The sequence below is a fragment of the Hemitrygon akajei genome, chromosome 6, assembly GCF_048418815.1.
Source record: "Hemitrygon akajei chromosome 6, sHemAka1.3, whole genome shotgun sequence".
Taxonomy (NCBI): Eukaryota; Metazoa; Chordata; class Chondrichthyes; order Myliobatiformes; family Dasyatidae; genus Hemitrygon; species Hemitrygon akajei.
The window spans coordinates 80,390,422-80,418,419 of NC_133129.1; the positions used below are offsets into that span (position 1 = coordinate 80,390,422).

At 47.7% G+C, this 27,998-nt stretch overlaps 1 protein-coding gene across 1 annotated transcript in view; it reads right to left on the reverse strand.

The window, feature by feature from the left end:
* The window catches only part of LOC140729187 (ADAMTS-like protein 1), a 459,173-nt gene that overhangs the window by 61,725 nt on the left and 369,450 nt on the right, over positions 1-27,998 (reverse strand). The window contains exon 8 of the mRNA XM_073048667.1: positions 1,718-1,792. Within this exon, the coding sequence (XP_072904768.1) occupies positions 1,718-1,792 (75 nt within the window). The remainder of the gene's footprint in view (positions 1-1,717; positions 1,793-27,998) is intronic.

The following is a 27,998-nucleotide window of genomic DNA, read 5'->3' on the forward strand; positions in this document are numbered from 1 at the left end:
GCCATGGGCGATATCCTAGTCTTCTTGATGTCCATGGAGGACCAATTCGCTCATGTCAGGGACATTTTAAAGGTGCTTCTAAACCGTGGAATTTATGTCAACCTGGTGAAGTTGAAATTTCACGTGGCGACCACTTCATTTTTGGATTTCATCATTTCCAATGGCAATCTCAAGTTGGACCCTAACAAGACCAAGGCTGTCAGAGACTGGCGGCAACCATCCAGTGTCAAACAAATCCAATGATTCCTGGGGTTCACTAACTTTTACCAAAAGTTCTGCAGGAACTTCAGCTTGGTGGCAGTTCCTCTGACAGCACTAACCAAGAAATCCACGGGCCCTTTTGGCTGGACTACAGAAGTGGAGGCTGCTTTTGCGGAGCTCAACCAGTGGTTCATATCAGCTTCCATCTTGATTTCACCTAACTTGGACCTTCCCTTCGTCGTGGAGGTGATCGCCTCTGACATCGGAGTTGTCGCAATAGTCACCTTTAGACAGTAAACTGCACACCTGTGCATTCTTCTCCAGGTGGCTCCCTCCAGCAGAGAGAAACTATGGCTTCAGGAATCTGGAGCTTCTTGTGATTAAGCTGGTTTTGGAGGAATGGTGTCACTGGATTGAGGGCACCAAGAACCCTTTTATCGTTTGGACAGCATAAGAACTTGGCTTATATTCAGGAGGCCAAGAGACTGAGTTCTGGGCAGGCCAGGTAGATTTTGTTCTTTAACGACCAGTGACTTATCGACCAAGGTCATGTCCCATCAGTTTGATGAACCTGAATGGGAGGAGCAGCCTACCACCATTTTGCCCCAAGCCAGGGTGGTAGTGCAAATTTGATGGGGAATCAACGCTTTTGTCTGCAAGGCTGAAGCACAAGTGAGGACTCCTAAGAATGGTTCTCGGCATTGGCTGCTCATCCCAAGTTCAGTCCGGTCCCAGGTACTCCAATGGGGACACTCATTGGGGACACTCATGTCTGGTGCATGATAAGTCGAAACAGATAAGGAAAGAGAAATAAAGAGGGAAGATGGAGCCAGGAGCCAGGCTGAGAGGATGGGAAGGAGTAAGGATGAAAGTAGAGGCAGAGGGTGGAATCTGTTAATTAAGGAAAGATTAAGTGGAACCAGGCAAGGGAGGGATTGGGGACAGTTTGGAGAGAGGGGTTAGGAGTACCACAAGGTGTAGTGTATGTTTAACAGGGAGATGGAACTGGGAATGTTGGGGAAGGGGGATGGTTGAGAGAGTGAGGGGGAGAGACAGAAAGACAGAAAGGAGCACAAGGAATGTGGATTACCTGAAGCTGGAAAATTCAGCGCTCATACCATTCATATTGAAAGGGCCATCTCAAAGAAACCACATCCAATTCAAAAACTCTTATTAGAAGAGCAAAATAACCAAATGGAAATGATTCACTTGGACATCCCTGTCTCCTGTTTTCAGTGCATAAAATGCAACATTTAGAGCATCACAGAAAAGCATTTACTTATCATTCAGAGATAAACAACCCAAATCTATAGATGTTACTAACAAATAAATAAATCATGAAAATACTGATTGAAGTGTACATATTGATAAATGTCATCCATGCCTACAGGCTGGAAGGATGTTCCTAATTATACTGAAACGTTTGCCATAATATCATTCAGGATGAGATCCAAAAACACAGCAAAGGTAGCAGATTGAAAAGGACTCGAGTTGGATAAAGTCCGAGCCTACTTACACAGATGGTCTGGGCCTTTGAGTACGATTCGGACATGCCGACTTCCATATGGAATAGCAATGATAGTGTCATCCACTGTGAAAGAATTTGAAGTATTAGACACCTTAGTTGAAAAAGTATCTGTTAAAATTTTCTGATCTGCATTGTACTGAAATACATTTTTGTAAATACAATCTGTTTTCCAGATTACACAGAGACACCAGAGCACAAGAGTATAATTAAATATAAATGTTTACCCAGTTATCCTTCATTCAGAGAAATCAATTTCAATATGATGCTCAGAATGAAAACAAATTGTTTAAATATATTTTATTAAGCACATAAGATCCCTTAAGACCCTGTTGAGTAAACACATATTGACTTCCAAATTAATTGGACCTAATAATTCAAACCGTATCAAGCAATCTTCAACATACAACTGGAGAAACTTCCACCAAGCTGAAACATGGCTGAATTCAACTGTACTTTGATGCAATGACTCAGGAAGTAATTGAAAATTCATAGGAATATAAAACTCCTGAGTTTACATTTCGGCTATTGATGCTTCAATCTGACAAGGCCAATATTTCCTCCAACACTCCAATGCTGGCATTTATGAAATGACCAAAGAAATACTTTCACAATTGATTGGTTAAAGCAGTTTTGCATGCATCAGTATAATAAACAAAGATTTAAATACTTCAAGGAAACATTTTTAATGAAGTAAAACAGCTTTTATTTTGTTTTTGGTGCCATTGTCTATAAGTGCTTCTTTCAAAATCACTGGAATAAACAGACAATTATAATCCTTCAAGCAAAGAGGATGCTCCTCCAATAGGAGACCATTTCACTACTCTAGCAAGAAGCTAAAATATTTGCTAACTACTGGAGTACAGTTAACCCTACTATTTTGTGATGCTAAAGTGCGAGTGCTTTGTATCCAGGGATGACCCATACAGTGAGGTCAGTGTGATATCCCATACAGTGAGGACAGTATGATGTCACATACAGTGAGGTCAGTGTGTTGACCCATACAGTGAGGTCAGTGTGATATCCCATACAGTGAGGTCAGTGTGATGTCACATACAGTGAGGTCAGTGTGTTGACCCATACAGTGAGGTCAGTGTGATATCCCATACAGTGAGGTCAGTGTGATGTCACATGCAGTGAGATCAGTGTGATATCCCATACAGTGAGGTCAGTGTGATGTCACATGCAGTGAGGTCAGTGTGATATCCCGTACAGTGACGTCAGTGTGATGACCCGTACAGTGAGGTCCGTGTGATGTCCGTACAGTGAGGTCAATGTGATGTCACATACAGTGAAGTCAGTGTGATGTCAGTACAGTGAAGTTAGTGTGATGTCCGTACAGTGAGGTCAGTGTGATGTCACATACAGTGAGGTCAGTGTGATATCCTGTACAGTGAGATCAGTGTGATGACCCACACAGTGAGGTCAGTGTGATATCCCGTACGGTGAGGTCAGTGTGATGTCACATACAGTGAGGTCAGTGTGATATCCCGTACAGTGACGTCAGTGTGATGACCCGTACAGTGAGGTCTGTGTGATGTCCGTACAGTGAGGTCAATGTGATGTCACATACAGTGAGGTCTGTGTGATGTCCGTACAGTGAGGTCAATGTGATGTCACATACAGTGAAGTCAGTGTGATGTCTGTACAGTGAGGTCAGTGTGATGTCACATACAGTGAGGTCAGTGTGATATCCAGTACAGTGAGGTCAGTGTGATGACCCACACAGTGAGATCAGTGTGATATCCCGTACAGTGAGGTCAGTGTGATGTCACATACAGTGAGGTCTGTGTGATGTCCATACAGTGAGGTCAATGTGATGTCACATACAGTGAAGTCAGTGTGATGTCTGTACAGTGAAGTTAGTGTGATGTCCATGCAGTGAGGTCAGTGTGATGTCACATACAGTGAGGTCAGTGTGATATCCCGTACAGTGAGGTCAGTGTGATGACCCACACAGTGAGGTCAGTGTGATATCCCGTACGGTGAGGTCAGTGTGATGTCACATACAGTGAGGTCAGTGTGATGTCCGTACAGTGAGATCCGTGTGATGTCTGTACAGTGAAGTCAGTGTGATGTCACCTACAGTGAGGTCAGTGTGATGTCACATACAGTAAGGTCCGTGTGATGACACATACAGTGAGGTCAGTGCAATATCCCTACAGTGAGGTCAGTGTGATGTCACATACAGTGAGGTCAGGGTGATATCCCGTACAGTGAGGTCAGTGTGATGACCCACACAGTGAGATCAGTGTGATATCCCGTACAGTGAGGTCAGTGTGATGTCACATACAGTGAGGTCTGTGTGATGTCCGTACAGTGAGGTCAATGTGATGACCCACACAGTGAAGTTAGTGTGATGTCCGTGCAGTGAGGTCAGTGTGATATCCCGTACAGTGAGGTCAGTGTGATGACCCACACAGTGAGGTCAGTGTGATATCCCGTACGGTGAGGTCAGTGTGATGTCACATACAGTGAGGTCAGTGTGATGTCCGTACAGTGAGATCCGTGTGATGTCTGTACAGTGAAGTCAGTGTGATGTCACCTACAGTGAGGTCAGTGTGATGTCACATACAGTAAGGTCCGTGTGATGACACATACAGTGAGGTCAGTGCGATATCCCTACAGTGAGGTCAGTGTGATATCTGCACAGTGAGGTCAGTGTGATGTCCCGTACAGTGAGGTCAGTGTGATGTCACATACAGTGAGGTCAGTGTGATGTCTGTACAGTGAGGTCCGTGTGATGTCTGTACAGTGAAGTCAGTGTGATGTCATATACAGTGAGGTCAGTGTGATGTCACATACAGTAAGGTCCGTGTGATGTCACATACAGTGAGGTCAGTGTGATGTCCCGTACAGTGAGGTCCGTGTGATGTCCGTACAGTGAGGTCAGTGTGATGTCCGTACAGTGAGGTCCGTGTGATGTCCGTACAGTGAGGTCAGTGTGATGTCACATACAGTGTGGTCCGTGTGATGTCCGTACAGTGAGGTCAGTGTGATGTCACATACAGTGAGGTCAGTGTGATGTTTGATACAGTGAGGTCAGTGTGATGACCCGTACAGTGAGATCAGTGTGATATCCCGTACAGTGAGGTCAGTGTGATGTCACATACAGTGAGGTCAGTGTGATATCCCGTACAGTGAGGTCAGTGTGATGTCACATACAGTGAGGTCAGTGTGATATCCCGTACAGTGAGGTCAGTGTGATGACCCACACAGTGAGGTCAGTGTGATATCCCGTACAGTGAGGTCAGTGTGATGTCTGTGCAGTGAGGTCAGTGTGATATCCCGTACAGTGAGGTCAGTGTGATGTCACATACAGTGAGGTCAGTGTGATGTTTGATACAGTGAGGTCAGTGTGATGACCCATACAGTGAGGTCAGTGTGATATCCCATACAGTGAGGTCAGTGTGATGTCTGTGCAGTGAGGTCAGTGTGATGTCATATACAGTGAGGTCAGTGTGATGTCACATACAGTAAGGTCCGTGTGATGTCACATACAGTGAGGTCAGTGTGATGTCCCGTACAGTGAGGTCAGTGTGATGACCCATACAGTGAGGTCAGTGTGATATCCCATACAGTGAGGTCAGTGTGATGTCACATACAGTGAGGTCAGTGTGATGTTTGATACAGTGAGGTCAGTGTGATGACCCATACAGTGAGGTCAGTGTGATATCCCATACAGTGAGGTCAGTGTGATGTCACATACAGTGAGGTCAAGGTGATGACCCACACAGTGAGGTCAGTGTGATATCCCGTACGGTGAGGTCAGTGTGATGTCACATACAGTGAGGTCAGTGTGATATCCCGTACAGTGACGTCAGTGTGATGACCCGTACAGTGAGGTCTGTGTGATGTCCGTACAGTGAGGTCAATGTGATGTCACATACAGTGAGGTCTGTGTGATGTCCATACAGTGAGGTCAATGTGATGTCACATACAGTGAAGTCAGTGTGATGTCTGTACAGTGAGGTCAGTGTGATGTCACATACAGTGAGGTCAGTGTGATATCCAGTACAGTGAGGTCAGTGTGATGACCCACACAGTGAGATCAGTGTGATATCCCGTACAGTGAGGTCAGTGTGATGTCACATACAGTGAGGTCTGTGTGATGTCCATACAGTGAGGTCAATGTGATGTCACATACAGTGAAGTCAGTGTGATGTCTGTACAGTGAAGTTAGTGTGATGTCCATGCAGTGAGGTCAGTGTGATGTCACATACAGTGAGGTCAGTGTGATATCCCGTACAGTGAGGTCAGTGTGATGACCCACACAGTGAGGTCAGTGTGATATCCCGTACGGTGAGGTCAGTGTGATGTCACATACAGTGAGGTCAGTGTGATGTCCGTACAGTGAGATCCGTGTGATGTCTGTACAGTGAAGTCAGTGTGATGTCACCTACAGTGAGGTCAGTGTGATGTCACATACAGTAAGGTCCGTGTGATGACACATACAGTGAGGTCAGTGCAATATCCCTACAGTGAGGTCAGTGTGATGTCACATACAGTGAGGTCTGTGTGATGTCCGTACAGTGAGGTCAATGTGATGACCCACACAGTGAAGTTAGTGTGATGTCCGTGCAGTGAGGTCAGTGTGATATCCCGTACAGTGAGGTCAGTGTGATGACCCACACAGTGAGGTCAGTGTGATATCCCGTACGGTGAGGTCAGTGTGATGTCACATACAGTGAGGTCAGTGTGATGTCCGTACAGTGAGATCCATGTGATGTCTGTACAGTGAAGTCAGTGTGATGTCACCTACAGTGAGGTCAGTGTGATGTCACATACAGTAAGGTCCGTGTGATGACACATACAGTGAGGTCAGTGCGATATCCCTACAGTGAGGTCAGTGTGATATCTGCACAGTGAGGTCAGTGTGATGTCCCGTACAGTGAGGTCAGTGTGATGTCACATACAGTGAGGTCAGTGTGATGTCTGTACAGTGAGGTCCGTGTGATGTCTGTACAGTGAAGTCAGTGTGATGTCATATACAGTGAGGTCAGTGTGATGTCACATACAGTAAGGTCCGTGTGATGTCACATACAGTGAGGTCAGTGTGATGTCCCGTACAGTGAGGTCCGTGTGATGTCCGTACAGTGAGGTCAGTGTGATGTCCGTACAGTGAGGTCCGTGTGATGTCCGTACAGTGAGGTCAGTGTGATGTCACATACAGTGTGGTCCGTGTGATGTCCGTACAGTGAGGTCAGTGTGATGTCACATACAGTGAGGTCAGTGTGATGTTTGATACAGTGAGGTCAGTGTGATGACCCGTACAGTGAGATCAGTGTGATATCCCGTACAGTGAGGTCAGTGTGATGTCACATACAGTGAGGTCAGTGTGATATCCCGTACAGTGAGGTCAGTGTGATGTCACATACAGTGAGGTCAGTGTGATATCCCGTACAGTGAGGTCAGTGTGATGACCCACACAGTGAGGTCAGTGTGATATCCCGTACAGTGAGGTCAGTGTGATGTCTGTGCAGTGAGGTCAGTGTGATATCCCGTACAGTGAGGTCAGTGTGATGTCACATACAGTGAGGTCAGTGTGATGTTTGATACAGTGAGGTCAGTGTGATGACCCATACAGTGAGGTCAGTGTGATATCCCATACAGTGAGGTCAGTGTGATGTCTGTGCAGTGAGGTCAGTGTGATATCCCGTACAGTGAGGTCAGTGTGATGTCTGTACAGTGAGGTCCGTGTGATGTCTGTACAGTGAAGTCAGTGTGATGTCATATACAGTGAGGTCAGTGTGATGTCACATACAGTAAGGTCCGTGTGATGTCACATACAGTGAGGTCAGTGTGATGTCCCGTACAGTGAGGTCAGTGTGATGACCCATACAGTGAGGTCAGTGTGATATCCCATACAGTGAGGTCAGTGTGATGTCACATACAGTGAGGTCAGTGTGATGTTTGATACAGTGAGGTCAGTGTGATGACCCATACAGTGAGGTCAGTGTGATATCCCATACAGTGAGGTCAGTGTGATGTCACATACAGTGAGGTCAAGGTGATAACCCATACAGTGAGGTCAGGGTGATATCCCGTACAGTGAGGTCAGTGTGATGTCACATACAGTGAGGTCAATGTGATATCCCATACAGTGAGGTCAGGGTGATATCCCGTACAGTGAGGTCCGTGTGATATCCCGTACAGTGAGGTCAGTGTGATGACCCACACAGTGAGGTCAGTGTGATATCCCGTACAGTGAGGTCAGTGTGATGTCACATACAGTGAGGTCAGTGTGATATCCCATACAGTGAGGTCAGTGTGATGACCCACACAGTGAGGTCAGTGTGATATCCCGTACGGTGAGGTCAGTGTGATGTCACATACAGTGAGGTCAGTGTGATGTCCGTACAGTGAGGTCCGTGTGATGTCTGTACAGTGAAGTCAGTGTGATGTCACATACAGTGAGATCAGTGTGATATCCCGTACAGTGAGGTCAGTGTGATGTCACATACAGTGAGGTCAGTGTGATATCCCGTACAGTGACGTCAGTGTGATGACCTGTACAGTGAGGTCCGTGTGATGTCCGTACAGTGAGGTCAGTGTGATGTCACATACAGTGAAGTCAGTGTGATATCTGTACAGTGAAGTTAGTGTGATGTCCGTACAGTGAGGTCAGTGTGATATCTCGTACAGTGAGGTCAGTGTGATGACCCACACAGTGAGGTCAGTGTGATATCCCGTACGGTGAGGTCAGTGTGATGTCACATACAGTGAGGTCAGTGTGATATCCCGTACAGTGAGGTCAGTGTGATGACCCACACAGTGAGGTCAGTGTGATATCTCGTACGGTGACGTCAGTGTGATGACCCGTACAGTGAGGTCCGTGTGATGTCTGTACAGTGAGGTCAGTGTGATGTCCGTACAGTGAGGTCAGTGTGATGTCCCGTACAGTGAGGTCAGTGTGATATCCCGTACAGTGAGGTCAGTGTGATGTCACATACAGTGAGGTCTGTGTGATGTCCGTACAGTGAGGTCAATGTGATGTCACATACAGTGAAGTCAGTGTGATGTCTGTACAGTGAAGTTAGTGTGATGTCACATACAGTGAGGTCAGTGTGATATCCCGTACAGTGAGGTCAGTGTGATGTCCGTACAGTGAGGTCAGTGTGATATCCCGTACAGTGAGGTCCGTGTGATGACCCACACAGTGAGGTCAGTGTGATATCCCGTACGGTGAGGTCAGTGTGATGTCACATACAGTGAGGTCAGTGTGATGTCCGTACAGTGAGATCCGTGTGATGTTTGATACAGTGAGGTCAGTGTGATGACCCGTACAGTGAGGTCAGTGTGATATCCCGTACAGTGAGGTCCGTGTGATATCCCGTACAGTGAGGTCAGTGTGATGACCCACACAGTGAGGTCAGTGTGATGTCACATACAGTGAAGTCAGTGTGATGTCTGTACAGTGAAGTTAGTGTGATGTCCGTACAGTGAGTTCAGTGTGATATCCCGTACAGTGAGGTCAGTGTGATGTCACATACAGTGAGGTCAGTGTGATGACCCACACAGTGAGGTCAGTGTGATATCCCGTACGGTGAGGTCAGTGTGATGTCCGTACAGTGAGGTCAGTGTGATGTCACATACAGTGAGGTCAGTGTGATATCCCGTACAGTGAGGTCAGTGTGATGACCCACACAGTGAGGTCAGTGTGATATCCCGTACGGTGAGGTCAGTGTGATGTCACATACAGTGAGGTCAGTGTGATGTCCGTACAGTGAGGTCAGTGTGATGTCTGTGCAGTGAGGTCAGGGTGATATCCCGTACAGTGAGGTCAGTGTGATGTCTGTACAGTGAGGTCAGTGTGATGTCTGTACAGTAAGGTCCGTGTGATATCCCGTACAGTGAGGTCAGTGTGATATCCCGTACAGTGAGGTCAGTGTGATGACCCACACAGTGAGGTCAGTGTGATATCCCGTACGGTGAGGTCCGTGTGATGTCTGTACAGTGAAGTCAGTGTGATGTCACATACAGTGAGGTCCGTGTGATGTCTGTACAGTGAAGTCAGTGTGATGTCACATACAGTGAGGTCCGTGTGATGTCTGTACAGTGAAGTCAGTGTGATGTCACATACAGTGAAGTCAGTGTGATGTCACATACAGTGACGTCCGTGTGATGTCTGTACAGTGAAGTCAGTGTGATGTCACATACAGTGAAGTCAGTGTGATGTCACATACAGTGAGGTCCGTGTGATGTCTGTACAGTGAGGTCAGTGTGATGCCCGTACAGTGAGGTCCGTGTGATGTCTGTACAGTGAAGTCAGTGTGATGTCACATACAGTGAAGTCAGTGTGATGTCACATACAGTGAGGTCCGTGTGATGTCTGTACAGTGAGGTCAGTGTGATGTCACCTACAGTGAAGTCAGTGTGATGCCCGTACAGTGAGGTCCGTGTGATGTCCGTACAGTGAGGTCAGTGTGATGTCCGTACAGTGAGGTCCGTGTGATGTCCGTACAGTGAGGTCAGTGTGATGTCACATACAGTGTGGTCCGTGTGATGTCCGTACAGTGAGGTCAGTGTGATGTCACATACAGTGAAGTCAGTGTGATGTCTGTACAGTGAAGTTAGTGTGATGTCACATACAGTGAGGTCAGTGTGATGTTTGATACAGTGAGGTCAGTGTGATGTCCGTACAGTGAGATCAGTGTGATATCCCGTACAGTGAGGTCAGTGTGATGTCACATACAGTGAGGTCAGTGTGATATCCCGTACAGTGAGGTCAGTGTGATGTCACATACAGTGAGGTCAGTGTGATATCCCGTACAGTGAGGTCAGTGTGATGACCCACACAGTGAGGTCAGTGTGATATCCCGTACAGTGAGGTCAGTGTGATGTCTGTGCAGTGAGGTCAGTGTGATATCCCGTACAGTGAGGTCAGTGTGATGTCACATACAGTGAGGTCAGTGTGATGTTTGATACAGTGAGGTCAGTGTGTTGACCCATACAGTGAGGTCAGTGTGATATCCCATACAGTGAGGTCAGTGTGATGTCTGTGCAGTGAGGTCAGTGTGATATCCCGTACAGTGAGGTCAGTGTGATGTCACATACAGTGAGGTCAGTGTGATGTTTGATACAGTGAGGTCAGTGTGATGACCCATACAGTGAGGTCAGTGTGATATCCCATACAGTGAGGTCAGTGTGATGTCACATACAGTGAGGTCAAGGTGATGACCCATACAGTGAGGTCAGGGTGATATCCCGTACAGTGAGGTCAGTGTGATATCCCGTACAGTGAGGTCCGTGTGATATCCCGTACAGTGAGGTCAGTGTGATGACCCACACAGTGAGGTCAGTGTGATATCCCGTACAGTGAGGTCAGTGTGATGTCACATACAGTGAGGTCAGTGTGATATCCCGTACAGTGAGGTCAGTGTGATGACCCACACAGTGAGGTCAGTGTGATATCCCGTACGGTGAGGTCAGTGTGATGTCACATACAGTGAGGTCAGTGTGATGTCCGTACAGTGAGGTCCGTGTGATGTCTGTACAGTGAAGTCAGTGTGATGTCACATACAGTGAGGTCAGTGTGATATCCCGTACAGTGACGTCAGTGTGATGACCTGTACAGTGAGGTCCGTGTGATGTCCGTACAGTGAGGTCAGTGTGATGTCACATACAGTGAAGTCAGTGTGATATCTGTACAGTGAAGTTAGTGTGATGTCCGTACAGTGAGGTCAGTGTGATATCTCGTACAGTGAGGTCAGTGTGATGACCCACACAGTGAGGTCAGTGTGATATCCCGTACGGTGAGGTCAGTGTGATGTCACATACAGTGAGGTCAGTGTGATATCCCGTACAGTGAGGTCAGTGTGATGACCCACACAGTGAGGTCAGTGTGATATCTCGTACGGTGACGTCAGTGTGATGACCCGTACAGTGAGGTCCGTGTGATGTCCGTACAGTGAGGTCAGTGTGATGTCCGTACAGTGAGGTCAGTGTGATGTCCCGTACAGTGAGGTCAGTGTGATATCCCGTACAGTGAGGTCAGTGTGATGTCACATACAGTGAGGTCTGTGTGATGTCCGTACAGTGAGGTCAATGTGATTTCACATACAGTGAAGTCAGTGTGATGTCTGTACAGTGAGGTCAGTGTGATGTCACATACAGTGAGGTCAGTGTGATATCCAGTACAGTGAGGTCAGTGTGATGACCCACACAGTGAGATCAGTGTGATATCCCGTACAGTGAGGTCAGTGTGATTTCACATACAGTGAGGTCTGTGTGATGTCCATACAGTGAGGTCAATGTGATGTCACATACAGTGAAGTCAGTGTGATGTCTGTACAGTGAAGTTAGTGTGATGTCCATGCAGTGAGGTCAGTGTGATGTCACATACAGTGAGGTCAGTGTGATATCCCGTACAGTGAGGTCAGTGTGATGACCCACACAGTGAGGTCAGTGTGATATCCCGTACGGTGAGGTCAGTGTGATGTCACATACAGTGAGGTCAGTGTGATGTCCGTACAGTGAGATCCGTGTGATGTCTGTACAGTGAAGTCAGTGTGATGTCACCTACAGTGAGGTCAGTGTGATGTCACATACAGTAAGTTCCGTGTGATGACACATACAGTGAGGTCAGTGCAATATCCCTACAGTGAGGTCAGTGTGATGTCACATACAGTGAGGTCAGGGTGATATCCCGTACAGTGAGGTCAGTGTGATGACCCACACAGTGAGATCAGTGTGATATCCCGTACAGTGAGGTCAGTGTGATGTCACATACAGTGAGGTCTGTGTGATGTCCGTACAGTGAGGTCAATGTGATGACCCACACAGTGAAGTTAGTGTGATGTCCGTGCAGTGAGGTCAGTGTGATATCCCGTACAGTGAGGTCAGTGTGATGACCCACACAGTGAGGTCAGTGTGATATCCCGTACGGTGAGGTCAGTGTGATGTCACATACAGTGAGGTCAGTGTGATGTCCGTACAGTGAGATCCGTGTGATGTCTGTACAGTGAAGTCAGTGTGATGTCACCTACAGTGAGGTCAGTGTGATGTCACATACAGTAAGGTCCGTGTGATGACACATACAGTGAGGTCAGTGCGATATCCCTACAGTGAGGTCAGTGTGATATCTGCACAGTGAGGTCAGTGTGATGTCCCGTACAGTGAGGTCAGTGTGATGTCACATACAGTGAGGTCAGTGTGATGTCTGTACAGTGAGGTCCGTGTGATGTCTGTACAGTGAAGTCAGTGTGATGTCATATACAGTGAGGTCAGTGTGATGTCACATACAGTAAGGTCCGTGTGATGTCACATACAGTGAGGTCAGTGTGATGTCCCGTACAGTGAGGTCCGTGTGATGTCCGTACAGTGAGGTCAGTGTGATGTCCGTACAGTGAGGTCCGTGTGATGTCCGTACAGTGAGGTCAGTGTGATGTCACATACAGTGTGGTCCGTGTGATGTCCGTACAGTGAGGTCAGTGTGATGTCACATACAGTGAGGTCAGTGTGATGTTTGATACAGTGAGGTCAGTGTGATGACCCGTACAGTGAGATCAGTGTGATATCCCGTACAGTGAGGTCAGTGTGATGTCACATACAGTGAGGTCAGTGTGATATCCCGTACAGTGAGGTCAGTGTGATGTCACATACAGTGAGGTCAGTGTGATATCCCGTACAGTGAGGTCAGTGTGATGACCCACACAGTGAGGTCAGTGTGATATCCCGTACAGTGAGGTCAGTGTGATGTCTGTGCAGTGAGGTCAGTGTGATATCCCGTACAGTGAGGTCAGTGTGATGTCACATACAGTGAGGTCATTGTGATGTTTGATACAGTGAGGTCAGTGTGATGACCCATACAGTGAGGTCAGTGTGATATCCCATACAGTGAGGTCAGTGTGATGTCTGTGCAGTGAGGTCAGTGTGATATCCCGTACAGTGAGGTCAGTGTGATGTCACATACAGTGAGGTCAGTGTGATGTTTGATACAGTGAGGTCAGTGTGATGACCCATACAGTGAGGTCAGTGTGATATCCCATACAGTGAGGTCAGTGTGATGTCACATACAGTGAGGTCAATGTGATGACCCATACAGTGAGGTCAGGGTGATATCCCGTACAGTGAGGTCAGTGTGATGTCACATACAGTGAGGTCAATGTGATATCCCATACAGTGAGGTCAGGGTGATATCCCGTACAGTGAGGTCCGTGTGATATCCCGTACAGTGAGGTCAGTGTGATGACCCACACAGTGAGGTCAGTGTGATATCCCGTACAGTGAGGTCAGTGTGATGTCACATACAGTGAGGTCAGTGTGATATCCCGTACAGTGAGGTCAGTGTGATGACCCACACAGTGAGGTCAGTGTGATATCCCGTACGGTGAGGTCAGTGTGATGTCACATACAGTGAGGTCAGTGTGATGTCCGTACAGTGAGGTCCGTGTGATGTCTGTACAGTGAAGTCAGTGTGATGTCACATACAGTGAGATCAGTGTGATATCCCGTACAGTGAGGTCAGTGTGATGTCACATACAGTGAGGTCAGTGTGATATCCCGTACAGTGACGTCAGTGTGATGACCTGTACAGTGAGGTCCGTGTGATGTCCGTACAGTGAGGTCAGTGTGATGTCACATACAGTGAAGTCAGTGTGATATCTGTACAGTGAAGTTAGTGTGATGTCCGTACAGTGAGGTCAGTGTGATATCTCGTACAGTGAGGTCAGTGTGATGACCCACACAGTGAGGTCAGTGTGATATCCCGTACGGTGAGGTCAGTGTGATGTCACATACAGTGAGGTCAGTGTGATATCCCGTACAGTGAGGTCAGTGTGATGACCCACACAGTGAGGTCAGTGTGATATCTCGTACGGTGACGTCAGTGTGATGACCCGTACAGTGAGGTCCGTGTGATGTCTGTACAGTGAGGTCAGTGTGATGTCCGTACAGTGAGGTCAGTGTGATGTCCCGTACAGTGAGGTCAGTGTGATATCCCGTACAGTGAGGTCAGTGTGATGTCACATACAGTGAGGTCTGTGTGATGTCCGTACAGTGAGGTCAATGTGATGTCACATACAGTGAAGTCAGTGTGATGTCTGTACAGTGAAGTTAGTGTGATGTCACATACAGTGAGGTCAGTGTGATATCCCGTACAGTGAGGTCAGTGTGATGTCCGTACAGTGAGGTCAGTGTGATATCCCGTACAGTGAGGTCCGTGTGATGACCCACACAGTGAGGTCAGTGTGATATCCCGTACGGTGAGGTCAGTGTGATGTCACATACAGTGAGGTCAGTGTGATGTCCGTACAGTGAGATCCGTGTGATGTTTGATACAGTGAGGTCAGTGTGATGACCCGTACAGTGAGGTCAGTGTGATATCCCGTACAGTGAGGTCCGTGTGATATCCCGTACAGTGAGGTCAGTGTGATGACCCACACAGTGAGGTCAGTGTGATGTCACATACAGTGAAGTCAGTGTGATGTCTGTACAGTGAAGTTAGTGTGATGTCCGTACAGTGAGTTCAGTGTGATATCCCGTACAGTGAGGTCAGTGTGATGTCACATACAGTGAGGTCAGTGTGATGACCCACACAGTGAGGTCAGTGTGATATCCCGTACGGTGAGGTCAGTGTGATGTCCGTACAGTGAGGTCAGTGTGATGTCACATACAGTGAGGTCAGTGTGATATCCCGTACAGTGAGGTCAGTGTGATGACCCACACAGTGAGGTCAGTGTGATATCCCGTACGGTGAGGTCAGTGTGATGTCACATACAGTGAGGTCAGTGTGATCTCCGTACAGTGAGGTCAGTGTGATGTCTGTGCAGTGAGGTCAGGGTGATATCCCGTACAGTGAGGTCAGTGTGATGTCTGTACAGTGAGGTCAGTGTGATGTCTGTACAGTAAGGTCCGTGTGATATCCCGTACAGTGAGGTCAGGGTGATATCCCGTACAGTGAGGTCAGTGTGATATCCCGTACAGTGAGGTCAGTGTGATGACCCACACAGTGAGGTCAGTGTGATATCCCGTACGGTGAGGTCCGTGTGATGTCTGTACAGTGAAGTCAGTGTGATGTCACATACAGTGAGGTCCGTGTGATGTCTGTACAGTGAAGTCAGTGTGATGTCACATACAGTGAGGTCCGTGTGATGTCTGTACAGTGAAGTCAGTGTGATGTCACATACAGTGAAGTCAGTGTGATGTCACATACAGTGACGTCCGTGTGATGTCTGTACAGTGAAGTCAGTGTGATGTCACATACAGTGAAGTCAGTGTGATGTCACATACAGTGAGGTCCGTGTGATGTCTGTACAGTGAGGTCAGTGTGATGCCCGTACAGTGAGGTCCGTGTGATGTCTGTACAGTGAAGTCAGTGTGATGTCACATACAGTGAAGTCAGTGTGATGTCACATACAGTGAGGTCCGTGTGATGTCTGTACAGTGAGGTCAGTGTGATGTCACCTACAGTGAAGTCAGTGTGATGCCCGTACAGTGAGGTCCGTGTGATGTCCGTACAGTGAGGTCAGTGTGATGTCCGTACAGTGAGGTCCGTGTGATGTCCGTACAGTGAGGTCAGTGTGATGTCACATACAGTGTGGTCCGTGTGATGTCCGTACAGTGAGGTCAGTGTGCTGTCCCATACAGTGAAGTCAGTGTGATGTCTGTACAGTGAAGTTAGTGTGATGTCACATACAGTGAGGTCAGTGTGATGTCACATACAGTGAGGTCAGTGTGATGTTTGATACAGTGAGGTCAGTGTGATGTCCGTACAGTGAGATCAGTGTGATATCCCGTACAGTGAGGTCAGTGTGATGTCACATACAGTGAGGTCAGTGTGATATCCCGTACAGTGAGGTCAGTGTGATGTCACATACAGTGAGGTCAGTGTGATATCCCGTACAGTGAGGTCAGTGTGATGACCCACACAGTGAGGTCAGTGTGATATCCCGTACAGTGAGGTCAGTGTGATGTCTGTGCAGTGAGGTCAGTGTGATATCCCGTACAGTGAGGTCAGTGTGATGTCACATACAGTGAGGTCAGTGTGATGTTTGATACAGTGAGGTCAGTGTGATGACCCATACAGTGAGGTCAGTGTGATATCCCATACAGTGAGGTCAGTGTGATGTCTGTGCAGTGAGGTCAGTGTGATATCCCGTACAGTGAGGTCAGTGTGATGTCACATACAGTGAGGTCAGTGTGATGTTTGATACAGTGAGGTCAGTGTGATGACCCATACAGTGAGGTCAGTGTGATATCCCATACAGTGAGGTCAGTGTGATGTCACATACAGTGAGGTCAAGGTGATGACCCATACAGTGAGGTCAGGGTGATATCCCGTACAGTGAGGTCAGTGTGATGTCACATACAGTGAGGTCAATGTGATATCCCATACAGTGAGGTCAGGGTGATATCCCGTACAGTGAGGTCAGTGTGATATCCCGTACAGTGAGGTCCGTGTGATATCCCGTACAGTGAGGTCAGTGTGATGACCCACACAGTGAGGTCAGTGTGATATCCCGTACAGTGAGGTCAGTGTGATGTCACATACAGTGAGGTCAGTGTGATATCCCATACAGTGAGGTCAGTGTGATGACCCACACAGTGAGGTCAGTGTGATATCCCGTACGGTGAGGTCAGTGTGATGTCACATACAGTGAGGTCAGTGTGATGTCCGTACAGTGAGGTCCGTGTGATGTCTGTACAGTGAAGTCAGTGTGATGTCACATACAGTGAGGTCAGTGTGATATCCCGTACAGTGACGTCAGTGTGATGACCTGTACAGTGAGGTCCGTGTGATGTCCGTACAGTGAGGTCAGTGTGATGTCACATACAGTGAAGTCAGTGTGATATCTGTACAGTGAAGTTAGTGTGATGTCCGTACAGTGAGGTCAGTGTGATATCTCGTACAGTGAGGTCAGTGTGATGACCCACACAGTGAGGTCAGTGTGATATCCCGTACGGTGAGGTCAGTGTGATGTCACATACAGTGAGGTCAGTGTGATATCCCGTACAGTGAGGTCAGTGTGATGACCCACACAGTGAGGTCAGTGTGATATCTCGTACGGTGACGTCAGTGTGATGACCCGTACAGTGAGGTCCGTGTGATGTCCGTACAGTGAGGTCAGTGTGATGTCCGTACAGTGAGGTCAGTGTGATGTCCCGTACAGTGAGGTCAGTGTGATATCCCGTACAGTGAGGTCAGTGTGATGTCACATACAGTGAGGTCTGTGTGATGTCCGTACAGTGAGGTCAATGTGATGTCACATACAGTGAAGTCAGTGTGATGTCTGTACAGTGAAGTTAGTGTGATGTCACATACAGTGAGGTCAGTGTGATATCCCGTACAGTGAGGTCAGTGTGATGTCCGTACAGTGAGGTCAGTGTGATATCCCGTACAGTGAGGTCCGTGTGATGACCCACACAGTGAGGTCAGTGTGATATCCCGTACGGTGAGGTCAGTGTGATGTCACATACAGTGAGGTCAGTGTGATGTCCGTACAGTGAGATCCGTGTGATGTTTGATACAGTGAGGTCAGTGTGATGACCCGTACAGTGAGGTCAGTGTGATATCCCGTACAGTGAGGTCAGTGTGATGACCCACACAGTGAGGTCAGTGTGATATCTCGTACGGTGACGTCAGTGTGATGACCCGTACAGTGAGGTCCGTGTGATGTCCGTACAGTGAGGTCAGTGTGATGTCCGTACAGTGAGGTCAGTGTGATGTCCCGTACAGTGAGGTCAGTGTGATATCCCGTACAGTGAGGTCAGTGTGATGTCACATACAGTGAGGTCTGTGTGATGTCCGTACAGTGAGGTCAATGTGATGTCACATACAGTGAAGTCAGTGTGATGTCTGTACAGTGAAGTTAGTGTGATGTCACATACAGTGAGGTCAGTGTGATATCCCGTACAGTGAGGTCAGTGTGATGTCCGTACAGTGAGGTCAGTGTGATATCCCGTACAGTGAGGTCCGTGTGATGACCCACACAGTGAGGTCAGTGTGATATCCCGTACGGTGAGGTCAGTGTGATGTCACATACAGTGAGGTCAGTGTGATGTCCGTACAGTGAGATCCGTGTGATGTTTGATACAGTGAGGTCAGTGTGATGACCCGTACAGTGAGGTCAGTGTGATATCCCGTACAGTGAGGTCCGTGTGATATCCCGTACAGTGAGGTCAGTGTGATGACCCACACAGTGAGGTCAGTGTGATGTCACATACAGTGAAGTCAGTGTGATGTCTGTACAGTGAAGTTAGTGTGATGTCCGTACAGTGAGTTCAGTGTGATATCCCGTACAGTGAGGTCAGTGTGATGTCACATACAGTGAGATCAGTGTGATGACCCACACAGTGAGGTCAGTGTGATATCCCGTACGGTGAGGTCAGTGTGATGTCCGTACAGTGAGGTCAGTGTGATGTCACATACAGTGAGATCAGTGTGATATCCCGTACAGTGAGGTCAGTGTGATGACCCACACAGTGAGGTCAGTGTGATATCCCGTACGGTGAGGTCAGTGTGATGTCACATACAGTGAGGTCAGTGTGATGTCCGTACAGTGAGGTCAGTGTGATGTCTGTGCAGTGAGGTCAGGGTGATATCCCGTACAGTGAGGTCAGTGTGATGTCTGTACAGTGAGGTCAGTGTGATGTCTGTACAGTAAGGTCCGTGTGATATCCCGTACAGTGAGGTCAGGGTGATATCCCGTACAGTGAGGTCAGTGTGATGACCCACACAGTGAGGTCAGTGTGATATCCCGTACGGTGAGGTCCGTGTGATGTCTGTACAGTGAAGTCAGTGTGATGTCACATACAGTGAGGTCCGTGTGATGTCTGTACAGTGAAGTCAGTGTGATGTCACATACAGTGAGGTCCGTGTGATGTCACATACAGTGAGGTCCGTGTGATGTCTGTACAGTGAAGTCAGTGTGATGTCACATACAGTGAAGTCAGTGTGATGTCACATACAGTGAGGTCCGTGTGATGTCTGTACAGTGAGGTCAGTGTGATGCCCGTACAGTGAGGTCCGTGTGATGTCTGTACAGTGAAGTCAGTGTGATGTCACATACAGTGAAGTCAGTGTGATGTCACATACAGTGAGGTCCGTGTGATGTCTGTACAGTGAGGTCAGTGTGATGTCACCTACAGTGAAGTCAGTGTGATGCCCGTACAGTGAGGTCCGTGTGATGTCCGTACAGTGAGGTCAGTGTGATGTCCGTACAGTGAGGTCCGTGTGATGTCCGTACAGTGAGGTCAGTGTGATGTCACATACAGTGTGGTCCGTGTGATGTCCGTACAGTGAGGTCAGTGTGATGTCACATACAGTGAAGTCAGTGTGATGTCTGTACAGTGAAGTTAGTGTGATGTCACATACAGTGAGGTCAGTGTGATGTTTGATACAGTGAGGTCAGTGTGATGTCCGTACAGTGAGATCAGTGTGATATCCCGTACAGTGAGGTCAGTGTGATGTCACATACAGTGAGGTCAGTGTGATATCCCGTACAGTGAGGTCAGTGTGATGTCACATACAGTGAGGTCAGTGTGATATCCCGTACAGTGAGGTCAGTGTGATGACCCACACAGTGAGGTCAGTGTGATATCCCGTACAGTGAGGTCAGTGTGATGTCTGTGCAGTGAGGTCAGTGTGATATCCCGTACAGTGAGGTCAGTGTGATGTCACATACAGTGAGGTCAGTGTGATGTTTGATACAGTGAGGTCAGTGTGATGACCCATACAGTGAGGTCAGTGTGATATCCCATACAGTGAGGTCAGTGTGATGTCTGTGCAGTGAGGTCAGTGTGATATCCCGTACAGTGAGGTCAGTGTGATGTCACATACAGTGAGGTCAGTGTGATGTTTGATACAGTGAGGTCAGTGTGATGACCCATACAGTGAGGTCAGTGTGATATCCCATACAGTGAGGTCAGTGTGATGTCACATACAGTGAGGTCAAGGTGATGACCCATACAGTGAGGTCAGGGTGATATCCCGTACAGTGAGGTCAGTGTGATGTCACATACAGTGAGGTCAATGTGATATCCCATACAGTGAGGTCAGGGTGATATCCCGTACAGTGAGGTCAGTGTGATATCCCGTACAGTGAGGTCCGTGTGATATCCCATACAGTGAGGTCAGTGTGATATCCCATACAGTGAGGTCAGTGTGATGACCCACACAGTGAGGTCAGTGTGATATCCCGTTCAGTGAGGTCAGTGTGATGTCACATACAGTGAGGTCAGTGTGATATCCCGTACAGTGAGGTCAGTGTGATGACCCACACAGTGAGGTCAGTGTGATATCCCGTACGGTGAGGTCAGTGTGATGTCACATACAGTGAGGTCAGTGTGATGTCCGTACAGTGAGGTCCGTGTGATGTCTGTACAGTGAAGTCAGTGTGATGTCACATACAGTGAGATCAGTGTGATATCCCGTACAGTGAGGTCAGTGTGATGTCACATACAGTGAGGTCAGTGTGATATCCCGTACAGTGACGTCAGTGTGATGACCTGTACAGTGAGGTCCGTGTGATGTCCGTACAGTGAGGTCAGTGTGATGTCACATACAGTGAAGTCAGTGTGATATCTGTACAGTGAAGTTAGTGTGATGTCCGTACAGTGAGGTCAGTGTGATATCTCGTACAGTGAGGTCAGTGTGATGACCCACACAGTGAGGTCAGTGTGATATCCCGTACGGTGAGGTCAGTGTGATGTCACATACAGTGAGGTCAGTGTGATATCCCGTACAGTGAGGTCAGTGTGATGACCCACACAGTGAGGTCAGTGTGATATCTCGTACGGTGACGTCAGTGTGATGACCCGTACAGTGAGGTCCGTGTGATGTCCGTACAGTGAGGTCAGTGTGATGTCCGTACAGTGAGGTCAGTGTGATGTCCCGTACAGTGAGGTCAGTGTGATATCCCGTACAGTGAGGTCAGTGTGATGTCACATACAGTGAGGTCTGTGTGATGTCCGTACAGTGAGGTCAATGTGATGTCACATACAGTGAAGTCAGTGTGATGTCTGTACAGTGAAGTTAGTGTGATGTCACATACAGTGAGGTCAGTGTGATATCCCGTACAGTGAGGTCAGTGTGATGTCCGTACAGTGAGGTCAGTGTGATATCCCGTACAGTGAGGTCCGTGTGATGACCCACACAGTGAGGTCAGTGTGATATCCCGTACGGTGAGGTCAGTGTGATGTCACATACAGTGAGGTCAGTGTGATGTCCGTACAGTGAGATCCGTGTGATGTTTGATACAGTGAGGTCAGTGTGATGACCCGTACAGTGAGGTCAGTGTGATATCCCGTACAGTGAGGTCCGTGTGATATCCCGTACAGTGAGGTCAGTGTGATGACCCACACAGTGAGGTCAGTGTGATGTCACATACAGTGAAGTCAGTGTGATGTCTGTACAGTGAAGTTAGTGTGATGTCCGTACAGTGAGTTCAGTGTGATATCCCGTACAGTGAGGTCAGTGTGATGTCACATACAGTGAGGTCAGTGTGATGACCCACACAGTGAGGTCAGTGTGATATCCCGTACGGTGAGGTCAGTGTGATGTCCGTACAGTGAGGTCAGTGTGATGTCACATACAGTGAGGTCAGTGTGATATCCCGTACAGTGAGGTCAGTGTGATGACCCACACAGTGAGGTCAGTGTGATATCCCGTACGGTGAGGTCAGTGTGATGTCACATACAGTGAGGTCAGTGTGATGTCCGTACAGTGAGGTCAGTGTGATGTCTGTGCAGTGAGGTCAGGGTGATATCCCGTACAGTGAGGTCAGTGTGATGTCTGTACAGTGAGGTCAGTGTGATGTCTGTACAGTAAGGTCCGTGTGATATCCCGTACAGTGAGGTCAGGGTGATATCCCGTACAGTGAGGTCAGTGTGATGACCCACACAGTGAGGTCAGTGTGATATCCCGTACGGTGAGGTCCGTGTGATGTCTGTACAGTGAAGTCAGTGTGATGTCACATACAGTGAGGTCCGTGTGATGTCTGTACAGTGAAGTCAGTGTGATGTCACATACAGTGAGGTCCGTGTGATGTCTGTACAGTGAAGTCAGTGTGATGTCACATACAGTGAAGTCAGTGTGATGTCACATACAGTGAGGTCCGTGTGATGTCTGTACAGTGAAGTCAGTGTGATGTCACATACAGTGAAGTCAGTGTGATGTCACATACAGTGAGGTCCGTGTGATGTCTGTACAGTGAGGTCAGTGTGATGCCCGTACAGTGAGGTCCGTGTGATGTCTGTACAGTGAAGTCAGTGTGATGTCACATACAGTGAAGTCAGTGTGATGTCACATACAGTGAGGTCCGTGTGATGTCTGTACAGTGAGGTCAGTGTGATGTCACCTACAGTGAAGTCAGTGTGATGCCCGTACAGTGAGGTCCGTGTGATGTCTGTACAGTAAGGTCCGTGTGATGTCACATACAGTGAGGTCAGTGCGATATCCCTACAGTGAGGTCAGTGTGATATCTGCACAATGAGGTCAGTGTGATGTCCCGTACAGTGAGGTCCGTGTGATGTCACATACAGTGAAGTCAGTGTGATGTCACATACAGTGAGGTCCGTGTGATGTCTGTACAGTAAGGTCCGTGTGATGTCACATACAGTGAAGTCAGTGTGATGTCACATACAGTGAGGTCCGTGTGATGTCTGTACAGTAAGGTCCGTGTGATGTCACATACAGTGAGGTCAGTGCGATATCCCTACAGTGAGGTCAGTGTGATATCTGCACAATGAGGTCAGTGTGATGTCCCGTACAGTGAGGTCAGTGTGATATCCTGTACAGTGAGGTCCGTGTGATGTCCCGTACAGTGAGGTCAGTGTGATGTCACATACAGTGAAGTCAGTGTGATGTCTGTACAGTGAAGTTAGTGTGATGTCACATACAGTGAGGTCCGTGTGATGTCACATACAGTAAGGTCCGTGTGATGTCACATACAGTGAGGTCAGTGCGATATCCCTACAGTGAGGTCAGTGTGATGTCACATACAGTGAGGTCAGTGTGATATCCCATACAGTGAGGTCAGTGTGATGTCCCATACAGTGAGGTCATTGTGATATCCCATACAGTGAGGTCAGGGTGATATCCCGTACAGTGAGGTCAGTGTGATGTCACATACAGTGAGGTCAGTGTGATATCCCGTACAGTGAGGTCAGTGTGATGTCCCATACAGTGAGGTCAGGGTGATGTCCCATGTTTGAACCTTCTTCCCATTTAGATAATAGTCTGCATTATTGTCCCTTTTACTAAAATGCATTACCATACATTTCTCAACTTGTAGTACATCTGCCAGTTTTTTCTGCCTATTCTTCCAACTTGTCTAAGTTCTGCTGCAGTCACATTGCTTCCTCAGCACTACCTACCACGTTGGTGTCTTGCGCCTACAGTGAGGTCCGAGTGATATCCCATACAGTGAGGTCAGTGTGATGTCCCATACAGTGAGGTCAGTGTGATATCCCATACAGTGAGGTCAGGGTGATATCCCGTACAGTGAGGTCAGTGTGATGTCACATACAGTGAGGTCAGTGTGATATCCCGTACAGTGAGGTCAGTGTGATGTCCCATACAGTTAGTTCAGTGTGATGTCCTGTACAATGTGGTCATTTCCCTGCCCTGTACATTGAGGTTGGTGTGCTACACTGTAGAACATAGAACATTGAAATCTACAGCACGTTACAGGCCCTTCAGCGCACAGTGTTGTACCGACTATGTAACCTACTCTAGAAACTGCCTAGATTTACCCTACAATATAGCCCTTTATTTTTCTAAGCTCTATTTACCTATTCAAGAGAGTCTTAAAAGTCTCTATTGTATCCGCCTCCACCACCATCGCCGGCAGAGCATTCCACACAGCCTCCCACTCTCTGTATGAAAAACCTACTGCTGATATCCCCTCTCTACCTAGTTCCAAACACCTTAAAACTATGCCCCCTTGTATTAGCCATTTCAGAACTGGGAATAAAAGCCTCTGGCTATCCACACAATCAATGCCTCTCATCATCTTATACACCTCTATCAGGTCACCTCTCATCCTCCGTCGCTCCAAGGAGAAAAGGCCAAGTTCACTCAACCTATTCTCATAAGGCACGCTCTCCAATCCAGGCAACATCCTTGTAAATCTCCTCTGCGCTCTCTCTATAGTATCTACATCCTTCCTGTAGTGTGGTGACCAGAACTGAACACAGTACTCCAAGTGGGGTTTAACTAAGGTCTTATATATCTGTAACATTATCTCACAGCTCTTGATCTCAATCCATTGGCTGATGAAGGCGTACGCACCACACTGGCAACCTGTGCAGCAGCTTTGAGTGTCTTATGGACCCCAAGATCTCCACACTGCCGAGAGTCTTACCAGTAATATTAATATTCTGTCTTCAAATTTGACCTACCAAGATGAACCACTTCACACTTATCTGGGTTGAACTCCATCTGCCACTTCTCAGCCCAGTTTTGCATCCTATCAATGTCCCACTTAACCTCTGACAGCCCTCCACACTATCCACAACACCCCAACCTTTGTGTCATCAGCAAATTTACTAACCCATCCCTCCACTTCCTCATCCAGGTCATTTGGAAAAATCACGAAGAGGAGGGGTCGCAGAATAGATCCTGCGGAACACCACTAGTCACTGACCTCCATGCAGAATATGAACCATCTACAACCACCGGGCAAACCAATTCTGGATCCACAAAGCAAAGTCTCTTTGAATCGCATGTCTCCTTACTTTCTGAATGAGCCTTGCATAGGGAACTTTATCAAATGACTTACAAAAATCCATATACACTACATCCACTGCTCTACCTTCATCAATGTGTTTTGTTACTTCCTCAAAGGATTCAATCAGGCTTGTAAGGTACAACCTGCCCTTGCCAAAGCCATGCTGACTATCCCTAATCAAATATGTCTCTCCAAATGCTCATAAATTCTGCCTCGTGGGATCTTCTCTAACAACTTGCCCACCACTGAAGAAAGACTCACTGGTCTATAACTTCCTGGGTTTTCTTTACTCCTTTTTTGAACAAGGGAACAAGGCATTTGTAACTCTCCAATCCTCTGGTATTTCTCCCATCCCCATTGATGATGCAAGGATCATTGCCAGAGGCTCAGCAATCTCCTCCCTCACCTTCCACAGTAGCCTGGGGTATATCTTGCCAGGTTACGGCAACTTATCTAACTTAATGTTTTTTAAATACTCCAGCACATCCTCTTTCTGAATGTCTATACACTCAAGTGTTATAGTCCACTGTAAGTCATCCACACAGTTGCCAAGGCCCTTTTCCCTGGTGAGTACTGAAGCAAAGTATTCATTAACTACCTCCACTATCTCCTCCAACTCCATGCACGCGTTTCCACTAACACACCTGATTGGTCCTAGTCTCACACAACTCATCCTCTTGCTCTTCACATACTTGTAGAATGCCTTGGGTTTTCCTTAATCCTGCTTGCCAAGGCCTTTTCATGGCCCCTTCTAGCTCTCCTAAGTTCCTTACTGGCAGCCTTGTAATTTTCTAGAACTCTATCAGTACCTAGTTTCTTGAATCTTTCATACGCTTTTTTTCCCTCTTAACTAGATTTTCCACATCCTTTGTACGCTATGGTTCTTTTACCTTACGATCCTATCCCTGCCTCAAAAGAGCAGACCTATGCAGAACACCATGCAAATGTTCCGTGAACTCCAGTTAAATGTTTTCCCAAATTATCTGTTCCTATCTCTCTCTGGCGCTATGGTAAAGGAGATAGAGTTGTGATCACTACTTCCAAAATGCTGTCCCACCGAGAGATCTGACACCTGGCCAGGTTCATTTCCCAATACCAGATCAAGTACAGCCTCTTCTCTAGTTGGCATATCTACATAATGCATCAAGAAACCTTCCTGAATACACCTAACAAATTCCACCCCATCTAAGCCTCTTGCTCCAAGGAGATGACAGCCAATATTAGGAATGTTAAAATCTCCCATCACAACAACCCTATTATTATTGCACTGTTCCAGAACCTGCCTCCCTATCTGCTTCTTGATATCCCTGTTACTATTGGGGGGGGGGGGTCTATGAAGAACACCCAGTCGAGTTAATGCCCCCTTCCTGTTTCTGACTTCCACCCACACTGACTCAGTAGACAATCCCTCCATGACTTCCTCCTTTTCTGCAGCTGTGACACTATCCCTGATTAGCAATGCCACATCTCCATCTCTTTTGCCTCCCTCCCTGTCCTTTTGGAAACATCTAAAGCCTGGCACACTCAGCAGCCATTCCTGCCCAAGACATCCAAGTCTCTGTAATGGCCACAACATCATACTTCCACGTATTGATCCACGCTCTGAGTTCATCTGCCTTGTTTATGACACTCCTTGCATTAAAATAGACACATCTCAAACCATCAGGCTCTATCATCTGCCTGTCCTTCCTCACAAGCTCCCTACAAGCTGTCTCTATTTGTTTGCCAACCATCCCATCCTTTACCGCTTCACTTTGATTTCCACCTCCCTGCAAATTTATAGCATCAGCAATCTCCCCGCCAGGATATTGGTCTCCCTCGGATTCAAGTGCAACTTGTCCTTTTTGTACAGTTCACAACTACCCCAGAGAAGGTCCCAATGATCTAGTAATCGGAATCCCCACCTCCTGCTCCAATCCGTCAGCTAAGCACTTATCCACCACCTCTTTCTATTCCTATTCTCACTGTCGCGAGGCACAGGCAGCAATCCCAAGATTACTACCCTTGAGATCCTGCTTCTCAGCTTCCTTTTTAACTCCCCGTATTCTGCTCTCAGGACTTCCACCCTTTTACTCCCTTCGGTGTTTGTACCAATATGCACACAAACTCTGGATGCTCACCCTCCCATTTCAGTATATTGTGGATGCGTTCAGAAATATCATGAATCCTGGCACCTACTATCCATGTTTCTTTTTTGCACCCACAAAATTGCCTATCAGTTCCCCTGATTATAGAGTCCCCTATCACTGCTGCCATCCTCTTCCGTTCCCTACCCTTCTGAGCCACAGGGCCAGACTCAGTGCCAGAGGCACGGCCACTGTTGCTTCCCCTGGATAGGTCTCCCCAACAGCAACTCCAGATGGAGTACTTATTGTTGAGGGAAATGGCCAGAAGGGTGCTCTCTACTACCTGATGCTCACCCTTCCCTCTCCTGACAGTCACCCACTTATCTGTCTCCTGTGACCATCTGCCTGTAGCTCCTACTGATCACCTCTTCACTTTCCCTAACAAGCTGAAGGTCATCGAGCTGCATCTCCAGTTCCTTAACACGGTCTCTAAGGAGCTGCAGCTCGATGCACCTGCTGCAGATATGGCCAGCA